This window comes from Sinohyriopsis cumingii, chromosome 18 (assembly GCF_028554795.1).
Source record: "Sinohyriopsis cumingii isolate HCF-2022 chromosome 18, ASM2855479v2, whole genome shotgun sequence".
Lineage (NCBI taxonomy): Eukaryota > Metazoa > Mollusca > Bivalvia > Unionida > Unionidae > Sinohyriopsis > Sinohyriopsis cumingii.
In genome coordinates, this window is record NC_142978.1 from 4,412,882 (window position 1) to 4,430,303 (window position 17,422).

The 17,422-nt window shown below is 36.0% G+C and overlaps 1 protein-coding gene across 10 annotated transcripts in view; it reads right to left on the reverse strand.

Annotated features, from left to right (window-relative positions):
• Positions 1-17,422, reverse strand: part of LOC149775988 (uncharacterized) — a 336,196-nt gene that overhangs the window by 74,416 nt on the left and 244,358 nt on the right. For all 10 annotated transcript variants that reach the window (XM_089941197.1, XM_089941195.1, XM_089941196.1 and 7 more), the window contains 4 exons: positions 14,367-14,480; positions 10,337-12,538; positions 6,573-6,653; positions 4,304-4,642 (listed from right to left, as the gene is read on the reverse strand). In XM_089941197.1, the coding sequence (XP_089797323.1) occupies positions 4,304-4,642; positions 6,573-6,653; positions 10,337-12,538; positions 14,367-14,480 (2,736 nt within the window). The remainder of the gene's footprint in view (positions 1-4,303; positions 4,643-6,572; positions 6,654-10,336; positions 12,539-14,366; positions 14,481-17,422) is intronic.

The following is a 17,422-nucleotide window of genomic DNA, read 5'->3' on the forward strand; positions in this document are numbered from 1 at the left end:
CCAACCCATAAGCATGCTTATCAACTGTACCTTAGATGCATGCAACTTGTTTGGAAAGGAACAAATTTATACAATAATTGTATTAATTTGTATATTAATCCATACATACCTGTTTAAATCCAGCAACAATTTAAACTCCAACTCAGAAACTAACAGAAGTACATCTTGAGCGGCCAACAAAAATAAATGACTAATTCAAGTCAAATTTACCTATTTTTAAATTAAGTTACTCTCCTGGAGATGCATCCATATATGAGTTTTACAGAATGTTGGTAAAATAGGGTCCAGAATAATGAAGGTGTAACAAACTGATAACTGAAAATACAAAAGTCATTCATGTGTGAACATTAGGTCACAATGATCTTGGTTTCACATGGTTGAGTTATCCTACTTGAGATGATTCCATTTGTTTCACGAGTTCCAAGTTTAATGTGTGCAGTGAGATAGGATCCAAGCTAAGTATAGCTGAAACACTTCACTCAAGCACGAAAATTAGACCAAAATCACATAGTATTGATATGGCTTGGTTACTCTCCTTCACATGTATCCTCACTGTACTTATCATGAGTGCTGGTAAAATAGGATCTAAGATATTGAGGATATGACACGATATAACATGTGTAAAAAAAATTGTTTAATGCTACTCAAGCATAAATATATACAGTCATATAAATCTAAACTTGAAATAGTTGACTTGCTCCTGTCAAGGTGCACCCATGTACCAATTTTCACAAGTGTAAATGAAAACAATTATCCAAGATATTGGGGGTTTAACACATGGATTGCATACAATTTAAAAACAAACACCATGAAATTAGAAAACATTAAAAAACATGCTAAGAATATTTAAGGTAGGAAACATTATTAGGTCTTTAAGTTTGTTCTTGCAGTTGAAATAAGTGAGTTTTGAGAGCCCTCTTGAATGTGATCACTGTGTCTTTGTGTCTAAGTTCAGTGGGCAATTCATTCAACATTGTCCATATGACTTTGTTTTCATAGAGGCAATAATGAGTATACGATTGTCAGAAGAGGAGCATAAGTATCTTGCTGGTGTATACACATGGGTGAGGTCTGATAGATATGTTGGACTAGAGTCTGACAGTGAAACGTAGCACAGAGAACAAATTTTGTGTTTGATTCTGGATTGAATTGATAGCTAGTGTAGGGTACCTGTATACTAATTTTCATGATTATATGTGCAATAGGGTCCAAGATAATAAGGGCATAATGAAAAGTTGTTGTTGCTGTTGCTTTAGGGTTTAATGCCATTTTTCAGCACACGATAGGCTATACATGGCGGCCAGTATTAATGGTGGAGGAAGAACCCGGGAAAACCCCTGAAAGAACCACCGACCCTCGAGAAGCTACTGGCAAGCTTTCTCACATATCCACATTGGCTGAATCCGAGACTCGAACCTACGCAGACAGAGGTGAGATGGCAGTGATCCGTAACGGACAGCGCATTAGACCATGTGGCATCTGACCACCAATTAGTTGTCGCAAGGCTGAAACTTAAGCTGAAGAAGAACTGGATGGGCATAAAAGAGAAGAAAACAATGTATAACATCAGCCTGTTGAAAGATGCAAAAACTAAAGAAGAATACAGACTGACACTTAACAAGTACCAAGTGCTACGAGAGCTTCTTGAAGATGAGGAAGACAATGCAAACAACAGATGGCATAAAGTTAAGAAGGCAGTAAAATCAACATACCAAGAAGTACTAGGCCCCATGAAGCACCAGCAGAAAGAATGGATTTCAGCCATAATATCGCACAAAATCCAGGAGCAGAAACAGAAGAAAGCAGCAGTAAATAGCAGTAGGACAAGAACTAAAGAAGTAAAGGTACAAAAAGAGTACACTGATGCACACAGAGAAGTGAAAAGAAGCATCAAGATAGACAAGAGAAACTACATTGAAGGACTGGCAGCAGAGGCAGAAGAAGTGGCCGAAGCGGAAACATGAAGAAGCTGTACGACATCACCAAGAAGCTGTCCGGCAAGTACAATAAAGGACAAGCTGGGAAAGGCCATACCAAGTACAGAACACCAAATGAATAGAAGGGCAGAACATCTGAAGAACTGTTGAACAGGCCACCACTACTAAATCCCCCAGAAATCCACCCAGCCAGTGCAGATCTCCCCATAAAGTGTGACAATCCCACCAGAGATGAGATCAGGAAAGCCATAACTCAGCTCAAGAATGGTAAGGCAGCTGGACCTGATGACATCCCAGCAGAAGCTCTCAGAGCAGACGTAGATGCTTCAGTGGAAATGCTATACCTCCTCACTGAGAAGATCTGGGAAGAAGAATAAATACCGAATGATTGGAAGGAGGAACACCTTATCAAGATCCCAAAGAAAAGCAACCTCAGCAACTGCTCTAACTACAGAGGAATCACACTCTTGTCAATACCAGGGAAAGTCTTCAACCAGGTCCTCTTGGAGAGGATGAACAAGGCTGTCGACCCCCAGTTACGAGATGAGCAAGTGGGCTTCCGGCAGAATAGATCATGTATGGACCAAATAGCTACTCTTCACATCATAGTAGAGCAACTGTTGGAGTGGAATTCTTCGCTCTACATCAACTTTGTTGATTATCAGAAGGCATTTGACAGCGTGGACTGACAGACACTCTGGAAACTTCTTTGCCACTATGGCATCCCAACCAAGCTAGTGAACCGGATCAAGAACACTTATAATGAAATGTCCTGCAGAGTCATTCATGCAGGACAACACAAAGACAGCTTCCTAGTGTGGACTGGCATGAGGCAAGGCTGCTTACTGCCACTGTATCTCTTCCTTCTTGCCACTGACTGGATTATGAGGATGTCCACCAATGGGTTGTGAAATGGGATCCAATGGATATTGTAGAGTCAACTTGAGGACCTGGACCTTGCCGATGACCTAGCGCTCTTGTCTGATAGTCAGCAGCAACTGCAGGATAAGACCAACATACTGGCAGCCACATCAGCACAGGTTGGCCACATCATCCACAAAGACAAGACCAAGATCCTCAAGATCAATTATGTTAGTAACAACCCAGTCACACTGCAGGGAAGTCCCCTGGAAGAGGTTTGAGTTCTTCACGTACCTGGGCAGTATTATCAACTAGCAGGGTGGCACAGATGCAGGCATCAAGGCAAGGATCGGAAAGGTGAAAGCAGCTTTCACACAACTCAAGAACATCTGGAGCTCCAAAGAAATTTCCTTGGCTACCAAGATCAGACTGTTCAACTCCAACGTGAAGTCAGTCCTACTGTATGGAGCAGAGACCTGGAGAGCCACCAAGTCAACGTAGACTTCAGACCTTCATCAATAGCTGCCTAAGAAGAATTATCCAGATCTGCTGGCCAGACACCATCAGCAACACCAACCTGTAGCAGAGAACCTCCCAGCTTCTGGAATAGGATGAGATCACGAAGAAAAGGTGGGGTTGGATAGGACACACCCTATGTAAGCCGCCAACCAACATTACCAGACAGGCATTGAGGTGGAACCCTCAAGGCAAGCAGAGAAGGGGTTGACCAAGAAACACCTGGTGACGCGACCTCGAGGTAGATATCATGAAGATGGGTCACACCTGGAGTCAGCTCGAGGGGATGGCAGAGAACAGAAGCCTCTGGCGATATTTTGTTAGCAGGGGGTGATGGGGAAAACTGAACTGAACATATAACAGCAGAATTTACCAGTGGATCCGGATCATTGCAGTCTGCTAGACTAAACAGGAGAACAAATGCCCTGATCTACTGACACATTATGTGATGGCAGATCTGGGTCTGTGCCACTTGCAGTTGGACTCAATGCAAGTACGGATTGTACTTTGTAAGATATATAACATAATGATTTGAAGACACAAATTTTTAAGTCGAGTCAACTGCAAACAACAAAGATCCTGATCTGCAATAGCATAATGCAACTACAGACCAGGATATATGTTGTCTGTTCTACCGATTACTCCTAACAAACTGCACAAACCAAAATCTGCCTGCACTTTATGTGACAGCAGATCTGGGGCTGTGCAGTTTGCAGAACCTATCAGTGAATATATACAACAAAAATAATTCTTTTAACAATTTAGCACAAAAGTTTCTACAATGTGTAACAGTCCCAGATAACAATCTTGATTTTGAATCATTTTAGGAAATTAATAGCGGTTATACAAATTCAAATTTCCATCAAACTGTCTCCACTCATAAAAAATAAACTCTGAAAAGCAAAATTACCATTAGCATTCTCAAACCCTAACAAAAAAATGAAAAAATTTTCTATCAAAAAGCATACTGAATTCATCCACAGCCATACCTGAAGCTGTGTCTTCATTGTGGCTAGAGTTGTAGAGAGGTCACCACCAGCACCCTCTGGTGCACTACGCAGCTGTGCCAATTGTTCCTGTAGCTGTTTAACCTGCTTGCTTTTATCCATAAGGAGTTCCTCCATCTTCTGCGTCACTGCTGCCACCTCCTCCTCTTTCTCCGCTGTGGCCTGCTGCAGTTGTTTTTTGGCATCTTGGAGTTTTTTGTCCTTCTCTGCCATCATTTGCTGAATGTCCAGTTTCAGTTTGGTGAATTCCTGGTCTTTCTGCTCCACGTGTTTCAGCTGTTCTTCACTCAGTTCCACTGCTTCATTTAGTCGCTGCTTAACCTAAATATAACAATGTATATTTTAACCACACGTTTTGATTTTTTAAATACATGGACGTACACAAACCATTAAGATCAGGGACAAAGTGGAATTGATTTACAACTAAAACTTCTTCTAGGAATGTAATTTGTTCTGGTTGCTTTTTTTGAGTCTGACTGAGAATTTGTTTAACTTTCAAAAGTGCAGTTTCCACTTGACAGAATGAATGACAGTCATGCAAATTTAACCTGTTTATTCTAGTCTAATTAAAATCCAAACACATTGCATGGCAACAGTTTCCATCTGAATAGTGCAAAGAGAATCTCTGCCTGTTGATAAGGTAGGAAGGAAATAAACTGCTGTCTTTTTTATTTCTTCAAGCAAATCAGCACATTTTATACAAAATTTGTATTGTGCTGAAATTTCACGTTTCAGTCTATTACACTTCAGACCTGCCATCCCTAATAAAACCCTCCCTGTCAAGCAGTCATTATTTTATCGCAGGTTAGAATAATTTTCAGTACGGTAAAACAAAATATCATGTACTGCTGTTCTCAAACTGGAAAAAATGCATTAAAAAAGTTAAGAAGTGTGATGTGAGACCAGAAGTGTGACATGAGACTGATTCAATGATCACAAACTTTATGCTTAACTAAAAAGTTTCTAATCTAATATGAAAACCAGATACGGATCAAAGATGGACAAACCAATATCTGGATTTGACCACAACAATCATAATTTCCTAAAACTTTCTGATGTAATAGAGGTCATTTCAGTAAGATTTATAATCAAATAGTAATGGTTGATAAGTCTGAAGTTTTCAGTGTTTTAATTCTGTGCTGATACTGAACATTTTTTTAACCAATTTTTTTATACCGATCATCATTATAAAACTTAATATGAAGCAACCACTGATGTTTTATTTTCACAGAAGTCTGATTCAATATAAAAAGTGATAATAAAATATAACCCAATACACCCCAATTAGTCAATATTTTCCAAAATATTTTTCAAAAACAACTGTTATACTTTAATCTGAAGAATAAAAAAGTGAGTATATTTTACAAGACCATATAATTTTTTATGTATGAAAATTCCTTCTGTGCACATGTCTATATAGGCTAAAAAGGGTGCATGATTAACCATTTGTATGCATAAATGACACACTTCAGCAGGTAAATGAGAATGCAGATTTATGTAATTGCTTAGATCTCAATTGTTTTAGGACAGGCATTATTATTTAGTTTATGTAAACAACTCCTTTAGAATAACTTGTAAAATTTGCAAAATATCTAAGCAAATTTTGAAAACTGCAGCACATATGCACTGAAATCTATGCATGTAGAGCAGAAATCTCAATCATATGTGTGCAGATTTTAAATCTATGTTGGCTGTTTATTATAAATCTTACATTATATTAGCTTTTGAGACAATGCATTAAATCAATGCAAGTGATTTTCTGAACAAAACATTTGTAATGGAGATGACTCACATCACAAAATTTCAGCACCCTATCATTTTACAATGTTTTCTAACTGTATAAAAAGAATGATTTCTTAAAAATTGTCTAAAACAGCAACATTTTACATTCATATAAGCATAACTGATAGGTAACAATAACTGACAGTTAAAACAAAAGTCATGCAAACCTTCACAAATTTTCATAACTCTTTTGAAAAATCAGAAAAATAAGTGTAAACTTCAAAAATTTCCATAACATATTCAATATGTAATGGATTATGTTTTAAAATTTGCTTTTATGTTCCTAATGAAGATGCTTCCTTTTACCACATTTCAAACATACAACACGAACAAGAACAAAACCAACAATAACAAGAATAACAAAAGCAATGTTATGAAAATGTGATACCTACATCAAGCCACAGCTCTGTAAAAAAGAAACACATTTGCCTATGATAAAAACCAAATTGAAACAGAGTACAAAACTGACCTCTTCCAACTCCTGCTCCTTTTCATGAAGGTGTGACTGCAATTCCGACATCCTGAAAGTCTGGTCATCATGCTCCTTGGTCTAAAAAAACCCAAATAAACATCATCCAACAGACACAAAATTCACACATTGCTCCTTGATTTAAAAAAAAAACACAAATAAACATCATCCAACAGACAAAAAATTCACACAATGCTCCTTGGTCTAAAAAAAACACAAATAAACATCATCCAACAGACACAAAATTCACACACTAAGTACTTCATTATCTGTGATTGGGTGGGAAATGGTCAGATGCTTAGCTAAAATTTGCCAACAGTAATCAGTGTCACTAAAAGAAACAATTCTGTGCTTTGTTTGCTACGAATTACAAGATCAGAGTACACAAATGTTAAATGTAGGTAAATGAAACCTCCCTTTAAATTATTTGTTAAAACATGTTACTTAGTTATCCACATTTCATGAAATCAGCTATAACATTGATACCATTTCCTCAATACTGAATGATACCATTTCCTCAATGCAGATTATGAAAGTCATACACATATCCATTCAGTGTGCTGTTAGTTGATTTTCAGTGGCACTTTCAGCACATGATAGCCTATATCATGTTGAGAAAAGTGCATATCCCAAGGACAGAGGCAGCTGACCTGGGCATGCCTGGTGGGTAACAAACCCCTGACCCTTGTGTATCCCAAGGACAGAGGCAGCTGACCTGGGCATGCCTAGTGGGTAACAAACCCCTGACCCTTGTGTATCCCAGGGATAGAGGCAGCTGACCTGGGCATGCCTGGTGGGTAACAAACCCCTGACCCTTGGATTATGAGTCAACTGAGATACCACAGCTTCAAAACATTAAAAATTGTGAGCAAAAACAAAGTCATATTCAGCAACAAAGAAAAATATATCCTGACATTGCAATTTAAAGTTACCAATGTTATTTCTAGTGAATAATCTGAATTACTTAATTATCATGGAACCTTAGGTCCTTTCATTCTATTTCCATGATAGCTGTAAACAAATCAAATTCTCTAGTTTATAAGCACTGAAAATTTCTAAACAAATTTTCCACTTTGCACGCTATCATAGGATTAAAGATCTTTATCATCGAGACAGGTACTTTTAAAGAGGTCACAGTAGCTCAGATGGTACAGCATTCTACTCTTAATTCAAGGCATGCAGGTTTACTCCACACCCAGGACAGCCTGTGTTGGCTGCCTCATTATGTCTTTGGCAAAGTAACTTAGCTCCCATTTCCCTTATATAATATATCCCATAATGTGGTAAAGGTGCCATTCAGAGGAACCAAATATTTCTTTTAAAAATATAACTTTGTCCTAAATCTTGAGAATAAGGACTTGCTAAGGCAAACAGGTTTATAGTTTTCTTTTGTTCACTTTTATCTTATCCTGATATGAAATCCCCAACCACTTCTTCAATCCCACTTGGATAATTTCCATCCTGCTATGAAATCCCCAACCACATCTTCAATCCCACTTGGATAATTTCCATACAGAAATCATTTTTTATAGAATATCGAAGAACTGTTGATACATCAAAAATTAATTTTAAAAAACTGATGGAAAGAAACCAAAAATATTTCCTTAAAAAAAAGAAAATTATTTCACTCAGTGAAACAAAATGTATCCATGCAAATACACTGCAATTTCTAATGTCCAAGATGCACATCCACAAAATGTGCTAGAGATGGTGATGTTTGAGGCATAAGTGAAAGTGGTGTGAATTTACAAATAAACGACAGTTCTGCTAAAATAAACACAAAAAACATCAATAATAAGGAAATGCTAACTTTTGCCTTTAAAATTCTCTCAATTTAGTTTTCCATACAGCTAATTTTGGACATCAACCTGATCAAGATACTCGCAAACAAGTGCTATGCAGTCAGCTCTTGGATCGGGCAACCAAGAAAGGTTTCTTAAATTGGTGACTTCTTCAGTAAAAAATTATATGGTTTAAATTATCTGCCACTAAAGAAACAAACAGATCATCATCTTTGTCATTACTGGACATTAAAGAATCTAAAAGGTAACTGTCTATGCCATTATTTGACATGAATGAATATAACAGGCAACTGTCTATGCCATTATCTGACATTAATGAATCTAAAAGTGAACTGTCTATGCCATTATCTGACATTAATGAATCTAAAAGTGAACTGTCGATGCCATTATCTGACATTAATGAATCTAAAAGGTATCTGTCTATGCCATTATCTGACATTAATGAATCTAAAAGGTTAGATTTGGATTTGGATTTTTTTTAAAACGTAGCTTTAACAATTTTTCAGTCATATGGCTATGATATCTGCAATGTGGCAGTTTACAGTAATGCCTCGCACTGGGGCATCATGTAGCGTGATGTCGTCCCACCCAGTCACATTATCCTGACACCAGGCTGACTGTCCTAACACTAACCTCTTAATGCTGAGCGCCAGGTGAGGCAGCTGTTAGCACCATTTTTGTAAGTCTTTGGTATGACTAGGCCGGGGATCGAACCCATGACCTCCTGCATCCGAGGCTGATGCTCTAACCACTAGGCCACCGGAGTGGTCAATCTAAAAGATAACTGTCTATGCCATTATCTGACATTAATGAATCTAAAAGGTAACTGTCTATGCCATTATCTGACATTAATGAATCTAAAACGTATAGGTCTATGGGTCTATGCCATTATCTGACATTAATGAATACAACAAGCAACTGCTTAAGTCATTATCAGAAAATGAATCTAACAGGTAACTGTCATTATCAGACATTAATGAATATAACAGGTAATTGTTTATGACATTATCTGTCATTAATGAATCTAATAGGTTATTATCTGTCATTATCTGACATTCATGAATCTAACAGGTAATTATGTCATTATCTGACATTCACAAATCTAACAGGTAATTATCTGTCATTCTCTGACATTAATGAATATAATAGGTAACTATATGTCATTATGTGACAATTATGAATCAAACAGGTAACAATGTCATTATGTGACATTATGAAATAACTCAGACAAGCAGTGGCAGACAAGAGTCTATACTGCTCGGCAGCTTGTTAGGATCAATCGTTAGAACAAACAACAAAGACTTTGATCTGCTGATACCTTATGTAAAGACAGATCAGGGTCTATACAGCTAGAATTATTCAGCAGAACAAGCAACATAAAAGCTGATCTACCAGTGTATTATGCATGAGCAGATCTGGGTCTATGCAGTTTGGTAGAATTAATCAGTAGATCAAAAAGCATACACTCTGATCTGCTGGAACATTATGTGACATCAGATCACAGCCTATGTAATTTGTTAGTACTGATCAGTAAACCAAGCAACACAGACCCTGATCTGCCAGTGCATTACATGAGGGCAGATCTGCGTCTATGCAGTTAGGATTAATCAGCAGAAAAAACATAGACCCCGATCTACCAGTGACTTAGGCTATGACAGATCTGGGTCTATGTAGTTTGTTAGGATTAATCTATAAAACAAATAATTTTGTCCCTAATCTACCTGCACATTATGTGAAGGCATCTTTATATCTACACTGTTTGCAGACGGACCAGACCTGTATGTCAGTATATATGTTATACAGATTCTGTTGTCACCCAATTTATCTGTGCTTTTCGACATTTACTTTCTTTTTAGACAAGGGCCATTTGCCCATTTTAAAGCATCAATTAGCATAACTGAAAGTATAATTCTTTTAAAAACTCTTGAAGACGGACTGTTTGTTCTTATCTATAATATTTACCCATTCTCTAATAGAATAAGACTGTTGCAATTCTCCCTGAAGCCTTTGTATCTGTTCCTCTCTTTCTGCCATATGGTCAGCTGTGAGCTTTAACTTCTGCTCTGTCTCCTGCAGTCTGATGGAAGTCTCTCTCAGGTCAGTGGATGTCCTTCCCAACTCTTGTTGTAACTTTTGCATCTCATTTTTGTATCTATGGAGCTCATCACTGAGTTGTTTCAATTTTTCTTTAGTCTTGGCAAGTCTGGTTTCTGTTTCTTCTAACTGGGCTGTGGTCTGATCCAATCTACCTTGGGTGACTTGCAGTTTCTGTAAGACCTCAGGACCTGGCTGTACACTAGACAAGGTCCTAATCTGTTCCTCTAGACTTTCAACTTCCAACTTCCTTTTGGTGTTCAGGTTATCATAGTCTTTTTCCAACTGCCGAATCTGAGCTTGGTATTGCTCCTTTTCAGACTCAATTGCTTTCACTTGCTTCTGTAATTCAATAACTCTTTCTTCTTGTTTCTGCAATGTACCTATTTCTTTTTGTAATCTTTCCACTTCTCCTGCTTTTGCTCGTACTTGCAATTCTTTAACGTATTCATTTCTTTCTTGCTCTCTTTCCTCTTCAAGGTCCTTAATCTGATTTTGAAGTTTCAGTATTTTAGTTTTGAATTCATTATCTTGGTCAATGGTGGAGTTCAATTTCTGTTGAACCTCCATGAGTGCTTCTTGGCTACTTCGCCTTTTAGCCATTGAATCTTCTAGAGCTTTCTCCAGCTCTTGAAAACTTGCCAGATTTTCTTTCCTATCTTTATCCATCTTGGCTATCAATTCATCCATTTCCTTTTGTTTATGTTCGGTTTCCCTCTCTAAACGATCCTTGACCAAAGCAAGTTCTCTCTTTAGTTCTAGAATTTCCAAAACCTTTTGATCTCTCTCTCGCTCTAAATACTTTGCATTTTCCTCCAAGTTTTTAACTTCCTGTCTCTTTTTCCTCTCCATTTCCTCTTTAGCAGCCCTGACCTCTTCTTCGATTTCTTCTGCTCTGCTCCTCTTTTCTTTATCTAACTGTTCACGCACTATATCTAAATTGACCTGAAGCTGCCTAACCTCTGCACTCTTGTCTTCATACTGTTCTTCATAAAAGGACATTCTTCTTTCGAGGCTATGAACATCTTGATTCTGACCACCATCACTTTTCTCCATTTCACTCTTTTCAAAAGTTCTAGACTTTTCACGTAAACTTTCCAGCTCATCTTGGAGCAGTTGAATCTCTTCATCCTTCTCTTTTACTTGCAGTGTCTCTTCATAAAATTGCAAATTCTTCTGAGAAACTAATTCTTGCTCCATTTCCTTTAGTTCCTTCAACACTTTGTTAAGTTCTTCCTCCATGGAATGGATCTTCTGATCTTTTTCCTTTATCTCTTTCTTCAGCCCTTGAACTTCTTCAAGCTTCTCTTCAAGATGGTCTTGTCCTCTATTTTTCTGGCTTTCTTTCAGAGATTCCAGTTCTGTCTTAAGCCTCTGTATTTCCTCCTCTATTTCATCATCAGGTGGTGGAGGTTTGACCATCAGAGCTTGAGCAACTTGCTTTCTAAGCATTTCAATCTCTTCTTCTTTTTCATGAATGATTGCATCTTTTTCAGTCTCATCTATTGGTGTAGGAGGCTTGATCATCAGAGCTTGTGCCACTTGCTGTTTCAGCAGTGCAATTTGTCGATCCTTTTCTTGAATAGTCTGATCATCTTCACTCCCAACCTTTGACTCCTCATCAATGTAAATTCCATCTGCTGTGAGCGGAAGGTCTTCCTTCTCACTCTCAGAAGTATCAGTCTCATCAACTTGCAAACCAACAATAGCCTCCACTTCTTTAATCTTCATTTTTTCCTGCATCATAAGGACCTGTGCTTGTAAACGCTTCATTTCATCCTCTCTTTCATGTTCTCGAGTGATGCTTTCTGAGGTTACAAGACCAGCATCGTCTAACTTTCGCTGTAGGTTTTCTGCAATCTGGAGATGCTCTTGCACTTTACTCAACTCATCATTCAAGTAGCTTATTTCCTTTTCTTGTTCCTTTATCTTCTGCTCTTTTTCATTTAAAGAACTCTGAATATCCTCACTATCTTCCTGCTTTTCTAGTTTGCTAGCAAGGATCTCAAGTTCCCGTTCCTTCACTTGAAGTCTGGCTTTAGTTTCCTTGATCTCAGCTATATCTAACTCCTGATGAAAAATAACAAAAGATCTAAGGTGCACGAAAATATTTTTTTTTAAAACAACCATACCGTGTCATATCAGGTGTTTGAAACAGAACTTTGTGGCTTACAGAACTACTTGTATAAAATAATGGAAAATACACTAAATCCTCACCAACAAAATATTTTCTTTGCTTGGTATGACTAGACTTCAGCATAATTTGGGGATACTACGCATTAAATAATCTGATATGATTTTTAACAGTTTTCTTTCTAGATTCAATGTTTGTTACCCAACCAGCTCTTCAACAGCCCCGATTCAATGTATGGGCCCTTCTCATTTTCATGTTATTTCATTATTTACCATAAATATTACTTGCATCTTAATGCACAACAGTTACAAATATTTATTATTAAATTCCTTTCAAATGCATTAATTTCATATTAGTATTTTTTTTCATGCAAAACTGTTGTTAAATTTTCCCATGCTATCATTCAGTGTAATAATGCCTACAGGTAAGAATTTTAATAACTTAATGCCAAGATATAACTCCATCATGGGTTGTTTCTTTCAAATTGCTGAACAGCTGAAAAGAAATAATGAGGACTTATTTTTCATTTTGGTCATTTCTGAGCTTACCATTTCTACCTTGGATTATTAGCAGTATTTGGGGTGGGGGGAAGGCATTTTTTACACATGAATGACAGCTTTTTTTCCTGGTACCTGTATCTAAAACTGATGCATGTCCCCATTATCATTATTAATTTAGTTTAGTCATTTCCTACAGCCACTAAATACACAGTAATTGCATTTATATAAAACCAGAATTAATGTGATAAGATCTGTTATTCTTCAATTCCTTAATTTATCAGGGGTATTTAAAAGCATTAGGTATTATTATCAAGTGGGAATCCTGCTGCATGATTCAAGTTTTATGATCAGGCCCTGTGATGACTTTGAGAATTTGCCTAAAAGGTAGCACATGTAGGATAAGTTTATGGTGTGCTTTTTACAATGTGGTGCCAATGTACCCTACTGATATTTACTTTGCTAAATGGCACATGCCAAAGCAAACATTATGGATTTGAAAATTTATTGTTGTATTCCAAGATTCCATTTATTTTAGTGAGTTTCAATTTTCAGTTTTACAAACAATTACATATTTCACTTGTACCTTAATTCTATAATTTACAACGAAACATTATTCATTGGGTTTTTTCAACATATGATCTATAGCTACCATGAAAGTAAAAAGAAAACCGGTATTAAAAACAAACAACAATCAAAGTATTTATATTCAGATGTAATACAATATAAAGGTCTTTCTAGGAAAATTTCCAACTCATAGGGCACATAGTATGCAAAAGAATTTTAAGGATTTTATTTTATACATTAAAAATAATTTTTATATGGAAAACATTTAACCAACAGAACAGGCAAAGTTTATCATTTTGTAAATGTTAACAAGGAAATCCTAACTTATAATATTTTACAATTCCTGTTAAGGAAAAGAAATGTCTCAAGAGGACTACAACTGCTGTTTATATTTGATGGACACAAAATTTTGATAGAGTTCTATCTTAAACAAATGAAGGATTATAGACTGAGCGAGGCATTAAAGTGATGACAAAGTGAGGTGTGTTGTCAGGCATTCATTAAATTTGTATACATCAATACAATATGCCCATCCTATTTCTTCCAGTACTGTGGACAATTTGTGATGCTAGGCTTGCATGAGTGATTTTTCTGTGAATTTTTTGTGATCAGTAGTGATTACTATATGAAAGCACTAAAACAAATGTTAAATTTATTCACACTTCATCTCCGAGAGAAAGCATGCAAAATAATTACTTACTTGTTGCTCAAGTTTGTCAAGAAGTTCTGCAATTTCCTCTTTCTTTTCTTCTATGACATTGTCTTTCTCCTTTAAAGCTTTCTTAAGCCGAGCTATCTCCACTTCATGTTTGATCTAATATAACACAACAAAAAATAATGTAAACAAGAAAGCTCATGCAAAGAAGTAACTCAATGTCTTCATCCTTTTTAACAACATGCCATAAAAAAATCTTCCAAGAATAACACTGATGTGAGAAAGAAGCAAACAATGTATCTTTTGTACATTTACACATATTACAAGTTTATAATTGCCTATAATTTTATACACTTATTAAAGAGAACATGAAACGATTTTATCTGAACTGCTGTTTTGATTTGCAAATGCATCTAAACAACTCGTCACATGAAAGGTTCTTTCAAAATAACCCTGCTAAAAATGCACTAGTGCAATAAATTTAATCAACTTAACTAATGATATATACTGGTACATTAAGTTCAATTGGTGACTAGCTAAAAATCTGAATTTAAGTTGTAATGCTAAATATTTATAATGATGAAAGTTAAGAATATACTGAAATCACTTATAACTGCTATGGCCTAGTTTGTTTTACATTGTTCACACATATATGAAATTGTATGCTGATGCTGACCAAACACCTTTAAGGCCCCTCCCCCCCCCCATAGAAAATGTTGTTTAAACAAAAAACTACCTACTTACCCTAATTGTAAAACCAGTGGAATGGGAAACACATATTTTTTGTTTGGCATTATTTCAGAGACAATCTCCTTATATCAGTAATAGTTAAAGTTACATGTGAATGAATAAACATACTGAAACAGCTTTTCTTGCACCAGCTCAAAAATAAATGTTAATTCTGTACTAAATATTAATAACTAACATATAACTACCAAATGATGTTTCTATACTAAACAATATTAATTACCAAATGTTTTGATACTAAGCAATAATAATTACCAAATGGTTTTAGTGAGAAACTGGTGAAAATTACTATCTGAAGGATGAATGTATACATACAAATACAAAATATTTGTCATACTGTTAGCTAGCTACAATAAGCAGTGACAGGTATAAAATTTGTATTTTGAGGCAAGATTACTTATCATAGTGATTAAAGCCTGCATTGATCAGGATACCTCTTAAATGCCTTCTCATTGCATCCAGTCTGCAGAATTAATTCCAAATTCCACTGAACAAATCCCTAAGTCACAAGTAATAATAACAAAATTAACTATAAATGTGTTCCTGGCATTATCTAAAAAGAAAACTTGACCAGGGTGTGACAGATGTTCAGTCAAACACTTTAAACCCCACCCCTACCATTACTGTGGTGGGCATACACATATTTCTTACAGAATCTCACTATGTTAAATAGCCCATGATATAAAGAGCCAAACTGTGGATAACTTGTGTTACAGTCTCTATGCCAAGATTTCCTAAACTAACAAAAAAAAATACAGTTATTCACTTTCACTCAGATTTAACTCCTCTGCCAAATCTTGCATACTCCACACAACTGCATTGGATTAAGTTTGCCTCCATTTTGCAAACAAGACTAAACTGTGTTGGGGTCACAGAAAGAACAATTCTATGCATATAACCATATATGTGTAAATGTAGAGTAGGGTTAGAGTAATCAAAAAAATAAATGGATTTGGAAGTTTAATATTAAAATTTTTTTATCTTTATCATTTGCCTTGCATGAATTCATTTTTATACCTATTCCATCTGTGCATGTAACAAGCTTTAATTTACATAATTAGCTTAAATACAAGTAAATGGTGAACTTACAGCTTAATAAATACACACACACACACATACATATATAGGTAATGGAATGTTGGTATTCTCAGTGACCACTAACTGGATCACCTACTATGAATACCATCATTGGATCAGGTCCTTGTTTCAATGGATCTACATTACATTTTATAGTTTTCCAACATGGGTTCCGATAATGGCACATAATACAATACTGATTACATTGTGTACAGACTGGTGTATTCAATCAGAGATTATTTTCTTCCTATGGATTCAAAAGCCACATGAACCAGTATTGAGTTACCCAGGAAAAGGATTTCAATGGAAATCTGAACTATATCTCTCACTAGTCTACTATATAAGACAGGAAACCCAAGACAGATCTGCTACTTTACACCCAGAATATACACTGAAACCTGTCTATAAGGCTATGTCAAGGGAAACAAGTTTTGTTCTTATGGACCAGTCTATTTTTCTCACAGAATACTTCACAGACTTTTTATTATAGATTTACTGGTATAATGACATCTTTCATGTAGTATTATTCACATCTCAAAATATAATTCAAGCTAATAGTCATAGGTGATAGTCATTGTGAATATTAAGGATATTCCATAAAAATATTTATAACTGTAATTTTTTGCTAAGTTACAATGTACTTTGTAAAATAACAGTAGAACGAATAAGTCCCCCAGTGTTAGTGTTAAACAGGTGTTCTTTATTTATGACTGGCAAAATGTCTTGCAATCCACTTGATTTATATTCTATACAGTGAAATGTGTACAAGAAACTGATCTAAATGGAAAACAAGTCTTGCAAACATTAAATGTAGGAAAGGAATTTAATTATTGTAGATGAGATTGTACATACCAAGACTTGTTTACACACTAAACTACATGCATCATTAAGCCACATTACCCAAGAGCTAAAACTTAGGTCACAGCGATCTACATCTGATGGGATGATACTGTAGTTGCCATTACAACATTACAAAGTTGCATAACTCTGGGACCAGCGATGCAAGAGAAATTGTTCTAAATATAAAATGTTACCAAAAGCATGAAACATACATCACAGTGACCTTCTTTTGGTGGGTTGGTTATGTACTCACCAAGACATATCTGAATACAAAGCTGCAAAACTTTGGGGCAAATAATAACAAAAACTGATTTAATTGCTATGGGCAGACATATGTATGTACTGACAAACAATATAAGATTATTCCACATTAGTGATGGACAATTATTTAAAAATCCTTGAATGTATCTCTCTATGGAGAAGTGTTCTATATGAAT